Consider the following 18,823-nt stretch of genomic DNA (forward strand, 5'->3'; position numbering starts at 1 on the left):
CGTTGTCATTGTCGCCAACCTAAATTTGACACTTTTTCAGTTTGGCACACCTGAATCCGCGCCATTTTAGTAGTGCGAAACTGGTGCCAAAGTTTTTAATTTTTGTTGGTGAAAATGGACCTCCGACCCCCACTAACGGTAATTTAAATATTTAATTCCCATATAAAATTTTTACTTTTTATTTAGTTAAGAAACTAAATTTTCATTTCATGTACATAACATTAATCCCACGCATCACTTTCGACGAAGGTTTTGGTCAATTCTTTCCTAGCACACTTCTTGGGAGTTTCGCTCTCGGCCTCCAGGACGGTCTGGCGCTTCTTCGAGGCGGTTCCTCTGCGGAAAAAACATTAGAAAGCGTGTTAAACCGAACCGGCGACGTACTGGTCGGTTTTGATTTTTTTATTGCACCTGGGGGTGTTGTCCAGAGTCCGCTTCCTGCGGTTGACTGGAGCCGGCGACGGTCCGTCTTCTAGCTGTGCCTGACGTCTGGAATAAGTCATAATGCTGTATGTGTCACTTTGGGATAACGTACTTAACGCCACAGCCGCCTGTTCTCGCTTGAAAAGCCCTACATAGGCTGACGTTTCGTTTATCCAGGCCACGTAAACGCCACCTAAGACACAATTTTATAACGCGACAAAGCGAATTTTACCTTGAACCTTACCAAAAGGGCTGAAGAGCTCGATTATGTTGTTCAGCCTCCAGTCCCTAGGGAAAGTCAAGTAGAAAACGTGATCCCTGGAGGGGTTAGCTGAAAAAAACGCAACTGATTTTGTTGGTTTAAAATTCCCGAAACTTACGATCTTGGCCTGCCAAATTAATATATTGACTGTCTCTTAACATCATCAGGTACAACCTTAAAAACACAAATCAAAAAGTTTTAATTTTATTACATTGTCACGTGGTACTTGTTGAGATAAGGCTCCAATAAACTAAAATCTTTGAAAATGTCTGCAGTTGAAAGTTCTTTCAAAGTTCCTAGGTAGTTCCACATTGAAAGAAAACACAGCCCGGTGATATAGGCATCGTACCCCGCTTCGTGCTCCTTCAAATCCTCAACCCTGTACCCCTGTCCGGCGTCCTCAATTTCTGGAACAAACAACTCAGTTTACAAAAAATCGCCTTCTTAGTGTCGTACCAACGGTGGGCAGCTGGAACGGGTCTTTAGAAACCGCCTCTAAAACATCCTTTAACACAGTGGATTGTATTAAATCTTTAAATTCGTCAGAACTAGACATAAACTTTGTATCTAAAACACTAAAATTGTATCAGACTACGCAAAGTTCCACTGAAGGTGCGTACTTTTTGAATAGCGCATGCGCACATTCCTTGAATTCGTCGTACTCCTTAGCCAGAGGGGTCAAGAACTTGTCAATGGTGTGCAGAAAATCTAGACACATGTTGTGTCCAACAATCATTTTTCCCTGAAATTACAATAAATAAACAAATAAATAAGACGGAAACGAGTGCACAAACACGTACAGAATCAACAACAATTCGTAAAACTTTCGTAAACCCTATGAAATCGTCCAAAACCGACATTTCCTCCTCGAAAAGTCGCTGATCGATCTCCTGCTGCTCCTTCTTGCTTTTGAACTTGGAAGCCACTAGAATCCGATCCTTGTTCCTATTTTTCGTCTGAAGGGTGATTTTGTTCTTGAATTTTTGCGCGGTGGTTTGATAGATGAGTCGTCTCACAAACGCGTTACACTTGGGTAGTTCCAACTCCACGTTATCGGTGTCCAGAAAGTCGCTCAACTGTTGCCTGCAACCACAATTTAAAACGTGCTCGAGCGACCCCACGAACTCACAAAACGTCGTCCACAACGGGCTGCACGTCCTGCGGGATGGGGTCGACTTCAGACGGACTTTGCTGGTTGTTGTGCTGATTGTTGCGCAATTTCTGCCTATCTTCGATTTTTTCCCTATAATCGGTCTCTTCCGACATATTCAAGTACGAGATTCCCGATTTGAACAACTTGTTAAAGTCGAACCCCTGCGACGTCAGGAAATTAATACTGGAAGTCTGGCATAAGAACCTCTGGTCGGGGATGTTCTTGTTAATGGGCCGGCGGAATATGTAGAAGTTGTAGCTGCGCTGCTTGAACTTCCCGTCAGAAGGGTCAAACCTGTAGTCGTGGATTGGGTAAATAATGAAATGAAGGGTTTAGTAATTACCTAAATGCGCTAATTCCGTACTGGATAACCAAAAACTCCTTGCAGTTTTTGCGAACTTTTTCGTAGTACTGCTTGGGGGTGTCGAAAGCGTTGATTTCGGAGACCACATTTAGCCCGGAAAACTCGCAGTCGATGGCTAGGAAGGTGGATTTGTTGATGACGTCCTCGATTTCTGGCAGCAGTTCTTTGAAATCTGGAATGTTTACGTTTGCATAACCTCACTTTTGGTGGGGGCGCGGCGACACTTACTGGAACTGGTTACTTCCATGTTAGGTGCTTGATGGGGTGTTTTTATGGTGTGTGTAAAAGGTATGCATGTGTAAAATTTCGATAATTGCACATGAATTGCATTAGTAGCCGTAACATGCGCCACCCTAAAAAACAATAATTTGTAGCCAACCTGACCGCAAAAAACACCAAGTGATGTTTTTGGGAGCGTTTTGGATAATTTGGGGGCAATAAAAATTGAATGAAAAAAAGTGTTATCGTTGGGGAATACAAGCGTTTTTACAATGAAAAAAAGTCCACACCTTTACTACAGGAATTTTTAATTCATAGCAGCGTGGAGTATAATTGGTTGCCTATACACCGATTTCTTATAGATGATAATATTGATCAATGGTAACATAAAAGGAATCACATAATTTACAGAAAAGCAAATAATAATAATAATAATAATATTTTTTGATTTGAACAGAAAGAAACCCCAAATAAACTAAAAACAAATTCGTACAAAAAATAACTATGTAGAAAATTGACAAACAAATTAAGTTTCCTTAAACATCAGGGTACATATTAAACATATAATACTAATTTATTTTACAATGTTTAGCAAATTGGCAGAAGTCAAAATCAATGAATCATTATCACACCCCCTTCGACGGAAGAATATAATTTGCCCCGCCCGCCCACCCCGCCTCCGTTTCCGTGATTTATTTTATTTGGTGTAAATGAAAGGTGGATCTTATAGTGAACAAAAGTAACATCGTTAGATTGAAGACAACGCAAGTCAACAATACAAAACTAATTTTGGCAAATGATATAACCTCCAAGAAAATATAGGGTGGGTGGGCGGGGCTAGTACTTACCAAAATAAGACTGATTTCGGCAAATAATATTCTCTAAGAAAATAGAGGGGTGGGGTGGGTAGGGCTAGTACTTGCTAAGATAAGACTGAACGCTATTAGTGCAATTACTGCAATGAAGGGGGGTAGGTGGGCGGGGCTTTTGTTTGCTTATAAAGGACTTATTAAACAAAAGTTAAAGTTAACACCGCGTTCTCTTTCTTTCTTAAGATATAAGAAATACATTTTTTATACTTTTTTTATAGAAAAAATTTACGATTAGCGCTTTTTTACGTTTTCTTCATCCTAGATTCTATTATAACTATTGTATATTATATTTTCCGAATTTTCCATTTCTAAATATCTCGACTTCTCAATGTTTCGATTTTCCAGTTTTTCAAATTGTCGATTTCCACTTTTCTTTAATTTTGAACTTTTCACTTTCTCAATTTTTCGATGCTTCAGGTTTGAGATTTTGCAATATTTCTATTCTTTAATTTTTCAATTTTTTGATTTCTCGGTTTTTTACTTTTTTTAAATTACATGTTTTCCAATTTTTCCATTTTTTATGTTTCGATTTCTTGGTTTTCAGTTTTTCGATATTTTAATTATTAGAATTCTAGACTTCGATTCTTCCATTTTCTCAGTTCTTCAAATTTTCGATTTTTCGATTTTTTCATTTTTTGATTTCGTAATTTTTCGATGTTTCAGGTTTGGGATTTTGCAATATTTCTATTCTTTAATTTTTCAATTTTTCGATTTCTCGATTTTTACTTTTTCGATTCTTAAATACTACATGTACCAATTTTTCAATTTTTTTATGTTTCGATTTCTCGGTTTTCAGTTTTTCTATATTTTAATTTTTTATTTTTTAGAATTCTTAATTTTCGATTTATCGATTTTTTTCATTTTTTTATTTCTTAATTTTTTTTCAATTTTTGACGTTTCTAAACTTTCAATTTTTCGATTTGTCAATTTCTCGATTGTTTGATTTTTTGATTTTCCTATTTCTCGATTTCTAAATTTTTTAATGTTTCAATTTTGGGATTTTTCAGTTTATCGCTTTTTCAATTTTTCTTCCACTTTTCAATTTTTCGATATTTCAGTTTTGGGATTTTGCAATATTGAGGTTCTTCTTCTTCTTTTTCGATTGCGCCATTTTTTCATTTTTCGATTTTTTAGTTTTTCAATTTTTCGATTCCTCAAATTTTCGATTTCTCAATATTCCGATGTTTCAGTTTTACATATTTCTCTTGAATTTTTCGATGTGTCTGTTTCCCAATTTTTCGTCATTTCAATTTTTGATTTTTTTAATTTTTGGATTTTTCAGTTTTTTCAGTTTTTCAATTCTTCAGTTTTTCGATTCTTCAAATTTTCGATTTCTTAATTTTCCGATGTTTCAGTTTTACAATTTCTCAATTTTTCGACTCTTTAATTTTTTCCATTTTTAAATTTTTGACGTTTATAAATTTACAATTTTTCGTTTTCTCAATTTCTCCATTAACCGATTTTCAGATTTTCCCATTTCTCAATTTCTCGACTTCACAATGCTTCGATTTTTCAGTTTTTCAATTCGTCGATTTTCACTTTTTTTTATTTTTGAATTTTTCGATTTTTCAGTTTTGAAATTTTTTAATTTTTCGATTCTTGAATTTTTCTTCTAGTTTTCAATTTTTCGATGTTTCAGGTTTGGGATTTTGCAATGTTTCTGTTCTTTAATTTTTCAATTTTTCGATTTTTAAATTTTACATTTTCCAATTTTTCCATTTTTTTATGTTTCGATTACTCGATTTTCAGTTTTTCGAAATTTTAATTTTTATAAATCTAGACTTCGATTCTTCCATTTTCTTGGTTCTTCAAATTTTCGATTTATCGATTTTTTTCATTTTTTGATTTCTTAATTTTCCGTTATTTCAGTTTTTGAATTTTTCAATTTTTGGATTTTTCAGTTTTTCAATTTTTCGATTTCTCAATTTTCCGATGTTTCAGTTTTACAATTTTTCAATTTTTCGACTCTTGAATTTTTCTATTTCCCAATTATTCATCATTTCAGTTTTCGAATTTTTCAATTTTTGGATGTTTTAGTTTTTCAATCTTTCAATTCTTCAATTTTTCGACTTTAATTTTTTGGATTTTTAGATTTTTCAGTTTTTCGATTGGTCAATTTCTCGATTATGTATTTGATTTTCCTATTTCTCGATTTCTAAATTTTTTAATGTTTCAGTTTTGGGATTTTTCAATTTTTCGTTTCTTCAATTTTTCTTCCACTTTTCAATTTCTCGATATTTAATTTTTCGATTTTTTGATGTTTCGGTTTCTCGATTTTTCAGTTTTCGATTTATCGATTTTTTTAATTCAAAAATTTTTGAATTTTAAACTTTTCGATATTTCGATTTTGGGTTATTTTGATTCTTGAAATTTTCGATTTTTCAATTTTCCGATATTTCAGTTTTACAATTTCTCAATTTTTCGACGCTTGAATTTTTCTATTTCCCAATCATTTCAGTTTTTGAATTTTTCAATTCTTCAATTTTTCGACTTCAATTTTTTGGATTTCTAAATTTTTCAGTTTTTCGATTTGTCAATTTCTCGATTATGTGTTTGATTTTTCTACTTCTCGATTTCTAAATTTTTTAATGTTCCAGTTTTGGGATTTTTCAATTTTTCGCTTCTTCAACTTTTCTTCCACTTTTCAATTTCTCAATATTAAATTTTTCGATTTCCCCATTTTTTAATTTTTCGATTTTTTGATGTTTCGGTTTCTCGATTTTTCAGTTTTTTCAGTTTTCGATTTATCGATTTTTTTAATGCAAAAATTTTTGAATTTTAAACTTTTCGATATTTCGATTTTGGGCTATTTTGATTCTTGAAATTTTAGATTTCTCAATTTTCCGATGTTTCAGTTTTACTTTTCGACTGTTGAATTTTTCGATTTTTCGGTTTCCCAATTCTTTGTCATTTCAGTTTTTGAATTTTTCAATTTTTGGATTTTTCAGTTTCTTAATTCTTCAATTTTTCGATATCTCAATTTTCCGATGTTTCACTTTTACGATTTTTCAATCTTTCGACTCTTCAATTTGTGACATTTTTAAAATTTTCAGTTTTAGACGGTTTTATTCAATTTTTAATTTTTTTGATGTTTCTGTTTTGGGATTTTTTAATTTTTAGATTCTTCAATTTTTCTTCTATTTTTCAATTTTTCGGTGTTTCAGTTTTGGGATTTTTCAATATTTCTATTCTTTAATTTTTCAATTTTTCGATTTTTAAATTTTACATTTTCCAATTTTTCCATTTTTTTATGTCTCGATTTCTCGGTTTTCAGTTTTTCGATATTTTAATTTTTTAATTTTTATAATTCTAGACTTCAATTCTTCCATTTTCTTGGTTCTTCAAATTTGCGATTTATTGATTTTTTAAATTTTTTTGATTTCTTAATTTTCCGTCATTTCAGTTTTTGAATTTTTCAATTTTTGGATTTTTTCAATTTTTCGATTTCTCAATTTTCCGATGTTTCAGTTTTACAATTTCTGAATTTTCGACTCTTGAATTTTTCAATTTCCCAATTATTCATCATTTCAGTTTTTGAATTTTTCAATTTTTGGATGTTCTAGTTTTTCAATTTTTCAATTCTTCAATTTTTTGACTTCAATTTTTTGGATTTTTAAATTTTTCGGTTTTTCGATTTGTCAATTTCTGGATTATGTATTTGATTTTCCTACTTCTCGATTTCTAAATTTTTTAATGTTTCAGTTTAGGGATTTTTCAATTTTTCGCTTCTTCAATTTTTCTTCCACTTTTCAATTTCTCGATATTAAATTTTTCCATTTCGCCCTTTTTTTAATTTTTCGATTTTTTGATGTTTCGGTTTCTCGATTTTTCAGTTTTTTCAGTTTTCGATTTATCGATTTTTTTAATGCAAAAATTTTTGAATTTTAAACTTTTCGATATTTCGATTTTTTCGACGCTTGAATTTTTCTATTTCCCAATCATTTCAGTTTTTGAATTTTTCAATTCTTCAATTTTTTGACTTCAATTTTGTGGATTTCTAAATTTTTCAGTTTTTCGATTTGTCAATTTCTCGATTATGTATTTGATTTTCCTATTTCTCGATTTCTAAATTTTTTAATGTTCCAGTTTTGAGATTTTTCAAATTTTCGCTTCTTCAATTTTTCTTCCACTTTTCAATTTTTCGATATAAAATTTTTCGATTTTTTGATGTTTCGGTTTCTCGATTTTTCAGTTTTTTCAGTTTTCGTTTTATCGATTTTTTTAATTCAAAAATTTTTGAATTTTAAACTTTTCGATATTTCGATTTTGGCCTATTTCGATTCTTCAAATTTTCGTTTTCTCAATTTTTTTACTTTTCGACTGTTGAATTTTTCGATTTTTCGGTTTCCCAATTTTTTGTCATTTCAGTTTTTGAATTTTTCAATTTTTGGATTTTTCAGTTTCTTAATTCTTCAATTTTTCGATATCTCAATTTTCCGATGTTTCACTTTTACGATTTTTCAATCTTTCGACTCTTCAATTTGTTAGATTTTCAAATTTTTCAGTTTTTGACGTTTGTAAATTTTCAATTTTTCAATTTCTAAATTTTTTGATGTTTCAGTTTTATGATTTCTCGCTTGTTCAATTTTTCTTCCACTTTTCAATTTTTAGATATTTCAATTTTGGGATTTTGCAATATTGAGGTTCTTTGGATTTCGCGATTTTTTAATTTTTCGATTTTTCAGTTTTTCGATTTTTTGATGTTTCGATTTTTCAATTTTTCGATAGTTTGGTTTTCCATTTCTCAATTTCTCCATCTTTCGATTTTTTTTTGGTTTTTCCAGTTTTTCAATTGTTGCATTTTTTAAATGTTTGATTTATCGATTTTTGTTTTTTCGGTTTTTAAATCTTTTTTGATTTTTTCAGTTTTCGTTTTATCGACTTTTTTAATTTAAAATTTTTCGACATCTCAATTTTCCGATGTTTCACTTTTACGATTTTTCAATTTTTCGACTCTTCAATTTTTTAGATTTTCAAATTTTTCAGTTTTTGACGTTTCTAAATTTTCAATTTTTCAGTTTCTAAATTTTTTGATGTTTCAGTTTTGTGATTTTTCGCTTGTTCAATTTTTCTTCCACTTTTCAATTTTTAGATATTTCAATTTTGGGATTTTGCAATATTGAGGTTCTTTAATTTTTCGATTTCGCGATTTTTTAATTTTTAGATTTTTCAGTTTTTCGATTTTTTGATGTTTCGATTTTTCAATTTTTCGATTTTTAAAATTTTTGATTTATCGATTTTTAATTTTTCGGTTTTTAAATCTTTTTTGATTTTTTCAGTTTTCGTTTTATCGACTTTTTTAATTTAAAAATTTTCAGTTTTTCGATTTGCTCGAAATTCTCTGGAACTAGTGTTTATTTTTTTTATCTTGTCAAAACATCCCCTTTTGGCATTTCTCGTGACATTTCGACGTTAAATCCCCGTACCTCGCAAATCGCCCGAGGCTCCGTGCCCGAGTTCATCACCCAAACAAATCGCCGATCTTCCAGTGAAACCGAACTAAAATAGATTTCAACGGAAATCTTCAGCAAAATTTCGCACCGTCACGCTCAAGAAAAAACACTTTTACAGTAAAACACTAACGGTACCTCGGCAGCACAATAGGGCTTTAAAACTGGAATCGGAATGGAATCCGAGAACGTGAAGACTTCTCAAGGCATACTTTTGATTCGAACGAAATCGGGAACGACCAAACTCGAGAGGGTCGTAGTACAGGCGAAACGCGGAAAAAGGAAGAACCAGGTCAAGTGGTAAAGATTAATTTGTGGTTGGGGGTGAGTAATGCGTGTTAGTAGCAGGTTGCAGAAGTACGTCACCGAGAAAAAAAAGGCGAGCAAAATACCCGTTTTTGTGAGAAACTATAGAAGAGGAATCAGACGAAAGAGGATTCGGAAAAGCCTGGATGGAAGCGAAGCTTCTCGAGTCAAAAAGTACGAAAATCTGAATGAAGAAGAAAAGAAGAATTTGATGAGGATCATCAATCTGGACAAACTGAAGAGCAAGAAGTCGCTTCAAGAGCACTTCGATTCGGGGATAATGTCGCTGTCGCAGACGATCACGTCTGAACTGCAAACAGACATCCCGGATAAAAAATCCACCAAAAGTGGTATGTCTGAAGAAACAGAATCCTCCAAGACGTCGTCAACTGACTTCTCCGAAACCAAATCGTCACCAAAGAAAGACAGTGTTTCTGAAGAAACAGAATCCTCGACTAGGAAAACACTGTCAAGCGATTTCTCTAAAACCAACTCGAAACAAGAAAGCGAAGAAACAGAAGCCTCGACTAACCAAACATTGTCAACTGATTTCTCCGGAATTAAGCAAGACGCTTCAATGATCTTGTTAGAGGAAACAGAAACCCAAAAAGACATCTTCTTTGCCCAAAACTACACAATTCAGTTTCCATTGTCTGACGACGACGATGACAATCGATTTGCGCACCCTCAAAGACAACGAACTTCGATAGTCATGGCGCAGTACGAAACCACCACACCAAACACGTTTCATGAAACGGAAGAAGACATAGGTGATGATAGTGGTGACGAAGACATCAGGCTCTACATTGACTCAGGTCTTAGACCTTTAAAGTCTGACGAATCTAAGCTTTACCTGGACCCGGAGAGCCACCAAGGCAAGAAACACCACACCACGAGCGACGACGACGACATTGACCCTCTTCTGGAAGACATCCCGTCCGATATTTTCGAAGACTGGGACCACCGGAAGAAGAAACCCAAAGAGAAAGTCAAGCAGCCGAGTCCTCCGTCCAATCGGGGCGACTTCACGTCTAGCGAAGAAAAATCAATTTCGTCGCAGCTGTCCAACCAGATTGACACAGACCCTTTGAAAAAACTGCAAGAATTCGAAGACGTAAAATTTACGATAGAAACTGACGTAAAGGTGGAAGATGCAGAGCTAGAAGAAGAAGACAAAAAGGAAGAAAAGTCAGAGCAAGACGACTTTTGCGTCCACGTTGAAGATGTGCCCGATGGCGACTTCTCGTCAAGCACGGCTGACGACTCGAAAACGAAGATTGACGCTAAAGAGGAAGAAGTAGAGTGTTTGTGTCCGGAAGATGTAGACGTTAAAACGAAGAAATCGGATATTTGCGTCCACACGAGTGACCCTCCTGGGAAGGATTCCTTTTCGACTGATGGTTCAGGTTTATCTATTGGTCCCGCTCCTTTTCAGAGTAGGATTCCTAAAAAGCAGGTTAGGCTTTCGGATTCGAGAAGTGTTAAATCCGCGTCTAGTTCTTTATTGTCAACCAACAAAGAAACGAAGGAATATAAATAGGTTTATAGTGTTTCTTGACAATAATATAGACAATAAAAACACACAAGCATTTTTCTTTGGTAGAATCAAGTGTCCTGTCTCGAACGACAATTTTTGACAAACGTGACACTTGTCGAGGTCCAAGAACTTCGACACTTAAATCCTCTGTCCACTACACAACCGAAATGCAACATAAAGGTGGAAATGACTGAAGACAAACCTTTGGTCTAACCAAAAATGCCAAAAATCCAGAAAAACTGGTCCCATAGACGCAAAAAGAAGAAAATTGAAGAAACGTGGTAAATTGTCTTTTGGTTTGATTTTTTCACGACACACTAACACCATAGGTTGACCAAAGATGTTAAAAGAACGAGGCGACGGTCTAGAATTTCGTTTACCGCGAGAAGATACAGAAAGACTATTCGGGGTAGAAATATTTCGAAAATCTTGACAACAAAAAAGGGATCTCTTGATAATCCTCTTGAAGGTGGAGATTTCTCCACCAAGCAACAATGTGAAGTCGAACCTCGCGACTCTATCATCCACGTCGTGGAGCCTGACGACGACGATGACGACTACGAACCGGACGATGAAGACGAAGATAAATCCCACTCGTCTCAGGCGCGCAGTCCTCACACTATAGTCATGGCGCAATACAACGCGTTGCACATGCCATACGGAGGCGGCGAATATTCTGAGTCGGAAAATGAAGATTTTGGTGCACAGAGTGACGATAGCGTTGAAGACCGAAAGTACATAGATTCGGGTCTCAGACCTTTGAAAGCTGGAGAGTCGAGACTGTTTTTGCACAAAATTAAACATGATGCGAAGAAAACCACCCCCAAGACGTACGATGGAGTGCTGCCACTTCTGAAGAAAATATCGTCTAGTGTGTTTAGAAAGGAGAAGGAGCCTGAAAAAGAGGAGTTGGAAGAAGAGCAACCGAGTGAAGTTGCGTCAAAAGCGTCTAGCGTGATTGAAGACACAGACGAGGACAGAACTGAAGAAACGGAAAATGAGAGGGAGGAAACGGAAGAAGAGATAGTAGAAGAAGTGTTAGAACCAGAAGAAGAAGAAGTGGAACCAGAAGAAATCGCTTCGACAATCACGTCACACCCATCTGGGTTAATCGACACGCGACCTTTGTTGAAGTTCGATGAACCAGAGGACGTGAAAGACGAACCAGGTGACTATTCCAGAACCAAGATCACGTCACAGCCGTCTGGATTGATCGACACGCGACCTTTGCTCAAATTCGGAGTTTTCAGTTTTTCAATATTTCAAGTTTGGGATTTTGCAATGTTTCTATTCTTTAATTTTTCAATTTTTCGATTTTTAAATTTTCCAATTTTTCCATTTTTTTTACTTTTCGATTGCTGGCTTTTCAGTTTTTCGAAATTTTAATTTTTTAATTTTTATAATTCTAGACTCCGATTCTTCCATTTTCTTGGTTCTTCAAATTTTCGATTTATTGATTTTTTAAATTTTTTGATTTCTTAATTTTCCGTCATTTCAGTTTTTGATTTTCTCAACTTTCTGATGTTTCAGTTTTACAATTTCTCAATTTTTATGACTCTTCAATTTTTCTATTTCCTAATTATTCATTATTTCAGTTTTTGAATTTTTCAATCTTTGGGTGTATTAGTTTTTCAATTTTTCAATTCTTCAATTTTTCGACTTCAATTTTTTGGATTTCTAAATTTTTCAGTTTTTCGATTTGTCAATTTCTCGTTTATGTGTTTGATTTTTCTACTTCTCGATTTCTAAATTTTTTAATGTTCCAGTTTTGGGATTTTTCAATTTTTCGCTTCTTCAACTTTTCTTCCACTTTTCAATTTCTCGATATTAAATTTTTCGATTTCCCCATTTTTTAATTTTTGGTTTTTTTGATGTTTCGGTTTCGCGATTTTTCAGTTTTTTCAGTTTTCGATTTATCGATTTTTTTAATGCAAAAATTTTTGAATTTCAAACTTATCGAGATTTCGATTTTGGGCTATTTTGATTCTTGAAATTTTAGATTTCTCAATTTTCCGATGTTTAAGTTTTACTCTTCGACTGTTGAATTTTTCGATTTTTTGGTTTCCCAATTTTTTGAATTTTTCACTTTTACGATTTTTCAATCTTTCGACTCTTCAATTCGTGAGATTTTCAAATTTTTCAGTTTTAGACGGTTTTTTTTCAATTTTTAATTTTTTTGATGTTTCTGTTTTGGGATTTTTTAATTTTTAGATTCTTCAATTTTTCTTCTATTTTGCTTCTATTTTTCAATTTTTCGATGTTTCAGTTTTGGAATTTTGCAATATTTCTGTTCTTTAATTTTTCACTTTTTCGATTTTTAAATTTTATATTTTTTCAATTTTTAAGTTTTTAACGTTTCTAAATTTTCAATTTTTCGATTTCTAAATTTTTTGATGTTTCATTTTTGTGATTTTTCGCTTGTTCAATTTTTCTTCCACTTTTCAATTTTTATATATTTCAATTTTGGGATTTTGCAATATTGAGGTTCTTCAATTTTTCGATTTCGCGATTTTTTAATTTTTCGATTTTTCAGTTTTTCGATTTTTTGATGTTTCGATTTTTCAATTTTTCGATGGTTTGGTTTTCCATTTCTCAATTTCTCCATCTTTCGATTTTTTTTGGGGTTTTTCAGTTTTTCAATTGTTGGATTTTTAAAATTTTTGATTTATCGATTTTTAATTTTTCGGTTTTTAAATCTTTTTTGATTTTTTCAGTTTTCGTTTTATCGACTTTTTTAATTTAAAATTTTCGATATCTCAATTTTCCGATGTTTCACTTTTACGATTTTTCAATTTTTCGACTCGTCAATTTTTTAGATTTTCAAATTTTTCAGTTTTTGACGTTTCTAAATTTTCAATTTTTCAATTTCTAAATTTTTTGATGTTTCAGTTTTGTGATTTTTCGCTTGTTCAATTTTTCTTCCACTTTTCAATTTTTCGATATTTCAATTTTGGGATTTTGCAATATTGAGGTTCTTCAATTTTTCGATTTCGCGATTTTTTAATTTTTCGATTTTTCAGTTTTTCGATTTTTTGATGTTTCGATTTTTCAATTTTTCGATTTTTAAAATTTTTGATTTATCGATTTTTAATTTTTCGGTTTTTAAATCTTTTTTGATTTTTTCAGTTTTCGTTTTATCGACTTTTTTAATTTAAAAATTTTCAGTTTTTCGATTTGCTCGAAATTCTCTGGAACTAGTGTTTATTTTTTTATCTTGTCTTGATTCGAGAAGTGTTAAATCCGCGTCTAGTTCTTTATTGTCAACTCCGTCGACGCGTGTACTTTCAACCAACAAAGAAACGAGGGAATATAAATAGGTTTATAGTGTTTCTTGACAATAATATAGACAATAAAAACACACAAGCATTTTTCTTTGGTAGAATCAAGTGTCCCGTCTCGAACGACAATTTTTGACAAACGTGACACTTGTCGAGGTCCAAGAATTTTGACAATTTAAATCCTCTGTCCACTACACAACAGAAATGCAACATAAACGTGGAAATGACTGAAGACAAACCTTTGGTCTAACCAAAAATGCCAAAAATCCAGAAAAACTGGTCTCATAGACGCAAAAAGAAGAAAATTGAAGAAACGTGGTAAATTGTCTTTTGGTTTGATTTTTTCACGACACACTCACACCATAGGTTGACCAAAGATGTTAAAAGAAGTAGGCGACGGTCTAGAATTTCGTTCACCGCGAGACGATACAGAAAGACTATTCGGGGTAGAAATATTTCGAAAATCTTGACACCAAAAAAGGGATCTCTTGATAATCCTCTTGAAGGTGGAGATTTCTCCACCAAGCAACAATGTGAAGTCGAACCTCGCGACTCTATCATCCACGTCGTGGAGCCTGACGACGACGACGACTACGAACCAGACGATGAAGACGAAGATAAATCCCACTCGTCTCAAGCGCGCAGTCCTCACACTATAGTCATGGCGCAGTACAACGCGTTGCACATGCCATACGGAGGCGGCGAATATTCTGAGTCGGAAAATGAAGATTTTGGTGCACAGAGTGAAGATAGCGTTGAAGACAAAAAGTACATAGATTCGGGTCTCAGACCTTTGAAAGCTGGAGAGTCGAGACTGTTTTTGCACAAAATTAAACATGATGCGAAGAAAACCACCCCCAAGAAGTACGATGGAGTGCAGCCACTTCTGAAGAAAATATCGTCTAGTGTGTTTAGAAAGGAGAAGGAGCCTGAAAAGGAGGAGTTGGAAGAAGAGCAACCGAGCGAAGTTGCGTCAAAACCGTCTAGCGTGATTGAAGACACAGACGAGGACAGAACTGAAGAAACGTTGAATGAGAGGGAGGAAACGGAAGAAGAGATAGTAGAAGAAGTGTTAGAACCAGAAGAAGAAGAAGTGGAACCAGAAGAAATCGCTTCGACAGCGACAATCACGTCACACCCATCTGGGTTAATCGACACGCGACCTTTGTTGAAGTTCGATGAACCAGAGGACGTGAAAGACGAACCAGGTGACTATTCCAGAACCAAGATCACGTCACAGCCGTCTGGATTGATCGACACGCGACCTTTGCTCAAATTCGGGGTTTTCAATTTTTCAATATTTCAAGTTTGGGATTTTGCAATGTTTCTATTCTTTAATTTTTCAATTTTTCGATTTTTAAATTTTACATTTTCCAATTTTTCCATTTTTTTTATGTTTCGATTGCTGGCTTTTCAGTTTTTCGAAATTTTAATTTTTTAATTTTTATAAATCTAGACTTCGATTCTTCCATTTTCTTGGTTCTTCAAATTTTCGATTTATCGATTTTTTTCATTTTTTGATTTCTTAATTTTCCGTCATTTCAGTTTTTGAATTGTTCAATTTTTGGATCTTTCAGTTTTTCAATTATTCGATTTCTCAATTTTCCGATGTTTCAGTTTTACAATTTCTCAATTTTTCGACTCTTGAATTTTCAATTTCCCAATTATTCATCGTTTCAGTTTTTGAATTTTTCAATTTTTAGATGTTCTAGTTTTTCAATTTTTCAATTCTTCAATTTTTCGACTTCAATGTTTTGGATTTTTAAATTTTTCGGTTTTTCGATTCAATTTCTCGATTATGTATTTGATTTTCCTATTTCTCGATTTCTAAATTTTTTAATGTTCCAGTTTTGGGATTTTTCAAATTTTCGCTTCTTCAATTTTTCTTCCACTTTTCAATTTCTCGATATTAAATTTTTCGATTTCGCCAATTTTTAATTTTTCGATTTTTTAATGTTTCGGTTTCTCGATTTTTCAGTTTTTTCAGTTTTTGTTTTATCGATTTTTTAATTCAAAAATTTTTGAATTTTAAACTTTTCGGTATTTCGATTTTGGGCTATTTTGATTCTTGAAATTTTCGATTTCTTAATTTTCCGATGTTTCAGTTTTACTTTTCGACTGTTGAATTTTTCGATTTTTCGGTTTCCCAATTTTTTGTCTTTTCAGTTTTTGAATTTTTCAATTTTTGGATTTTTCAGTTTTTAAGTCCTCAATTTTTCGATATCTCAATTTTCCGATGTTTCACTTTTACGATTTTTCAATCTTTCGACTCTTCAATTTGTAAGATTTTCAAATTTTTCAGTTTTTGACGTTTGTAAATTTTCAATTTTTCGAATTTTAAATTTTTTGATGTTTCAGTTTTGGGATTTTTTAATTTTTAGATTCTTCAATTTTTCTTCTATTTTTCAATTTTTCGATGTTTCAGGTTTGGTATTTTGCAATATTTCTGTTCTTTAATTTTTCAATTTTTCGATTTTTAAATTTTACATTTTCCAATTTTTCCATTTTTTATGTCTCGATTTCTTGGTTTTCAGTTTTTCGATATTTTAATTTTTTAATTTTTATAATTCTAGACTCCGATTCTTCCATTTTCTTGGTTCTTCAAATTTTCGATTTATTGATTTTTTAAATTTTTTGATTTCTTAATTTTCCGTCATTTCAATTTTTGATTTTCTCAATTTTCTGATGTTTCAGTTTTACAATTTCTCAATTTTTATGACTCTTCAATTTTTCTATTTCCTAATTATTCATCATTTCAGTTTTTGAATTTTTCAATTTTTGGATGTTTTAGTTTTTCAATTTTTCAATTCTTCAATTTTTCGACTTCAATTTTTTGGATTTCTAAATTTTTCAGTTTTTCGATTTGTCAATTTCTCGATTATGTGTTTGATTTTTCTACTTCTCGATTTCTAAATTTTTTAATGTTCCAGTTTTGGGATTTTTCAATTTTTCGCTTCTTCAACTTTTCTTCCACTTTTCAATTTCTCGATATTAAATTTTTCGATTTCCCCATTTTTTAATTTTTCGTTTTTTTGATGTTTCGGTTTCTCGATTTTTCAGTTTTTTCAGTTTTCGATTTATCGATTTTTTTAATGCAAAAATTTTTGAATTTCAAACTTATCGAGATTTCGATTTTGGGCTATTTTGATTCTTGAAATTTTAGATTTCTCAATTTTCCGATGTTTAAGTTTTACTCTTCGACTGTTGAATTTTTCGATTTTTTGGTTTCCCAATTTTTTGAATTTTTCACTTTTACGATTTTTCAATCTTTCGACTCTTCAATTCGTGAGATTTTCAAATTTTTCAGTTTTAGACGTTTTTTTTTTCAATTTTTAATTTTTTTGATGTTTCTGTTTTGGGATTTTTTAATTTTTAGATTCTTCAATTTTTCTTCTATTTTGCTTCTATTTTTCAATTTTTCGATGTTTCAGTTTTGGAATTTTGCAATATTTCTGTTCTTTAATTTTTCACTTTTTCGATTTTTAAATTTTATATTTTCCAACTTATCCATTTTTTGTCTCGATTTCTCGGTTTTCAGTTTTTCGATATTTTATTTTTTAATTTTTATAATTTTTTATTGATTTTTTTTTCAGTTTTTTAATTCTTCAATTTTTCGATTCTTCAAATTTTCGATTTCTTAATTTTCCGATGTTTCAGTTTTACAATTTCTCAATTTTTCGACTCTTCAATTTTTTCCATTTTAAAATTTTCCAACTTTTTCAGATTTTCCCATTTCTCAATTTCTCGACTTCACAATGCTTCGGTTTTTCAGTTTTTCAATTTGTCGATTTTCACTTTTTTTTATTTTAAAATTTTTCGATTTTTCAGTTTTGGGATTTTTTAATTTCTCGATTCTTCAATTTTTCTTCTATTTTTCAATTTTTCGATTTTTAAATTTTACATTTTCCAATTTTTCCATTTTTTTATGTCTCGATTTCTCGGTTTTCAGTTTTTCAATATTTTGATTTTTTAATTTTTATAATTCTAGACTTCGATTCTTCCATTTTCTTGGTTCTTCAAATTTTCGATTTATTGATTTTTTAAATTTTTTTGATTTTTTAATTTTCCGTCGTTTCAGTTTTTGATTTTTTAATTTTTGGATTTTTCGGTTTTTCAATTTTTCGATTTTTCAATTTTCCGATGTTTCAATTTTACAATTTTTCGTCATTTCAGTTTTTGAATTTTTAAATTTTTGGATTTTTCAGTTTCTTAATTCTTCAATTTTTCGATATCTCAATTTTCCGATGTTTCACTTTTACGATTTTTCAATTTTTCGACTATTCAATTTTTAAGTTTTTGACGTTTCTAAATTTTCAATTTTTCAATTTCTAAATTTTTTGATGTTTCAGTTTTGTGATTTTTCGCTTGTTCAATTTTTCTTCCACTTTTCAATTTTTCGATATTTCAATTTTGGGATTTTGCAATATTGAGGTTCTTCAATTTTTCGATTTCGCGATTTTTTAATTTTTCGATTTTTCAGTTTTTCGATTTTTTGATGTTTCGATTTTTCAATTTTTCGATTTTTAAAATTTTTGATTTATCGATTTTTAATTTTTCGGTTTTTAAATCTTTTTTGATTTTTTCAGTTTTCGTTTTATCGACTTTTTTAATTTAAAAATTTTCAGTTTTTCGATTTGCTCGAAATTCTCTGGAACTAGTGTTTATTTTTTTATCTTGTCTTGATTCGAGAAGTGTTAAATCCGCGTCTAGTTCTTTATTGTCAACTCCGTCGACGCGTGTACTTTCAACCAACAAAGAAACGAGGGAATATAAATAGGTTTATAGTGTTTCTTGACAATAATATAGACAATAAAAACACACAAGCATTTTTCTTTGGTAGAATCAAGTGTCCCGTCTCGAACGACAATTTTTGACAAACGTGACACTTGTCGAGGTCCAAGAATTTTGACAATTTAAATCCTCTGTCCACTACACAACAGAAATGCAACATAAACGTGG

The 18,823-nt window shown here is 31.8% G+C and overlaps 5 protein-coding genes across 9 annotated transcripts in view; 4 read left to right on the forward strand and 1 right to left on the reverse strand.

The window, feature by feature from the left end:
• Nucleotides 1-83: 83 nt before the first annotated feature.
• Nucleotides 84-18,823, forward strand: part of LOC135131866 (uncharacterized) — a 94,833-nt gene continuing 76,093 nt past the window's right edge. The window contains exon 1 of the mRNA XM_064059717.1: nucleotides 84-138. The gene's annotated coding sequence lies outside the window, so the exon portion shown is untranslated. The remainder of the gene's footprint in view (nucleotides 139-18,823) is intronic.
• On the reverse strand, nucleotides 164-2,569 carry LOC135131865 (poly(A)-specific ribonuclease PARN-like). 2 transcript variants are annotated; one of them, XM_064059713.1, is made up of 11 exons: nucleotides 2,431-2,569; nucleotides 2,182-2,374; nucleotides 1,815-2,132; nucleotides 1,486-1,768; nucleotides 1,306-1,427; nucleotides 1,142-1,260; nucleotides 912-1,092; nucleotides 804-859; nucleotides 668-754; nucleotides 412-616; nucleotides 164-336 (listed from the first exon to the last, which is right to left on the reverse strand). In XM_064059713.1, exons 1-11 carry the CDS (start codon nucleotides 2,447-2,449, stop codon nucleotides 222-224), a joined length of 1,698 nt encoding a protein of 565 aa, XP_063915783.1. In that variant the 5' UTR covers nucleotides 2,450-2,569; the 3' UTR covers nucleotides 164-221. The 2 variants fall into 2 exon arrangements, with proteins under 2 accessions (XP_063915783.1, XP_063915782.1); XM_064059712.1 differs by having other exon boundaries at nucleotides 385-616.
• On the forward strand, nucleotides 8,688-10,589 carry LOC135131763 (uncharacterized). The gene is made up of 2 exons (XM_064059609.1): nucleotides 8,688-9,043; nucleotides 9,092-10,589. Exons 1-2 carry the CDS (start codon nucleotides 8,919-8,921, stop codon nucleotides 10,587-10,589), a joined length of 1,623 nt encoding a protein of 540 aa, XP_063915679.1. The 5' UTR covers nucleotides 8,688-8,918.
• LOC135132222 (nucleolin-like) lies at nucleotides 10,699-14,152 on the forward strand. 3 transcript variants are annotated; one of them, XM_064060235.1, is made up of 3 exons: nucleotides 10,699-10,867; nucleotides 10,916-11,754; nucleotides 14,067-14,152. In XM_064060235.1, the coding sequence occupies exons 1-3, from the start codon at nucleotides 10,806-10,808 to the stop codon at nucleotides 14,093-14,095; spliced, it is 930 nt and encodes a 309-aa protein (XP_063916305.1). In that variant the 5' UTR covers nucleotides 10,699-10,805; the 3' UTR covers nucleotides 14,096-14,152. The 3 variants fall into 3 exon arrangements, with proteins under 3 accessions (XP_063916305.1, XP_063916303.1, XP_063916304.1); XM_064060233.1 differs by having other exon boundaries at nucleotides 13,967-14,125; XM_064060234.1 differs by having other exon boundaries at nucleotides 10,699-10,864; nucleotides 13,967-14,125.
• LOC135132221 (microfibrillar-associated protein 1-like) lies at nucleotides 14,039-18,794 on the forward strand. Of its 2 annotated transcripts, none has more exons than XM_064060231.1 (3): nucleotides 14,039-14,182; nucleotides 14,231-15,072; nucleotides 18,705-18,794. In XM_064060231.1, exons 1-3 carry the CDS (start codon nucleotides 14,121-14,123, stop codon nucleotides 18,779-18,781), a joined length of 981 nt encoding a protein of 326 aa, XP_063916301.1. In that variant the 5' UTR covers nucleotides 14,039-14,120; the 3' UTR covers nucleotides 18,782-18,794. The 2 variants fall into 2 exon arrangements, with proteins under 2 accessions (XP_063916301.1, XP_063916302.1); XM_064060232.1 differs by having other exon boundaries at nucleotides 14,039-14,179.

This window comes from Zophobas morio, unplaced genomic scaffold (genome assembly GCF_036711695.1).
Source record: "Zophobas morio isolate AGI-343-1 ecotype UQ-CSIRO unplaced genomic scaffold, CSIRO_AGI_Zmor_V1 ptg000021l, whole genome shotgun sequence".
Taxonomy (NCBI): domain Eukaryota; kingdom Metazoa; phylum Arthropoda; class Insecta; order Coleoptera; family Tenebrionidae; genus Zophobas; species Zophobas morio.

Coding starts and splice junctions, on each gene's coding strand:
- LOC135131865 (XM_064059712.1), bottom strand. Junction 1,769..1,814: donor CCCGTTGTGGACGACGTTTT/GTGAGTTCGTGG, acceptor TTGTGGTTGCAG/GCAACAGTTGAGCGACTTTC. Junction 1,428..1,485: donor TACGAATTGTTGTTGATTCT/GTACGTGTTTGT, acceptor TTGTAATTTCAG/GGAAAAATGATTGTTGGACA.
- LOC135131763 (XM_064059609.1), top strand. CDS start 8,919: ATGGAATCCGAGAACGTGAAGACTTCTCAAGGCATACTTTTGATTCGA. Junction 9,044..9,091: donor AGGAAGAACCAGGTCAAGTG/GTAAAGATTAAT, acceptor TGTTAGTAGCAG/GTTGCAGAAGTACGTCACCG.
- LOC135132222 (XM_064060233.1), top strand. CDS start 10,806: ATGCCAAAAATCCAGAAAAACTGGTCCCATAGACGCAAAAAGAAGAAA. Junction 10,868..10,915: donor AAGAAAATTGAAGAAACGTG/GTAAATTGTCTT, acceptor CTAACACCATAG/GTTGACCAAAGATGTTAAAA. Junction 11,755..13,966: donor GGACGTGAAAGACGAACCAG/GTGACTATTCCA, acceptor TTTCTTTGGTAG/AATCAAGTGTCCCGTCTCGA.
- LOC135132221 (XM_064060231.1), top strand. CDS start 14,121: ATGCCAAAAATCCAGAAAAACTGGTCTCATAGACGCAAAAAGAAGAAA. Junction 14,183..14,230: donor AAGAAAATTGAAGAAACGTG/GTAAATTGTCTT, acceptor CTCACACCATAG/GTTGACCAAAGATGTTAAAA. Junction 15,073..18,704: donor GGACGTGAAAGACGAACCAG/GTGACTATTCCA, acceptor TTTCTTTGGTAG/AATCAAGTGTCCCGTCTCGA.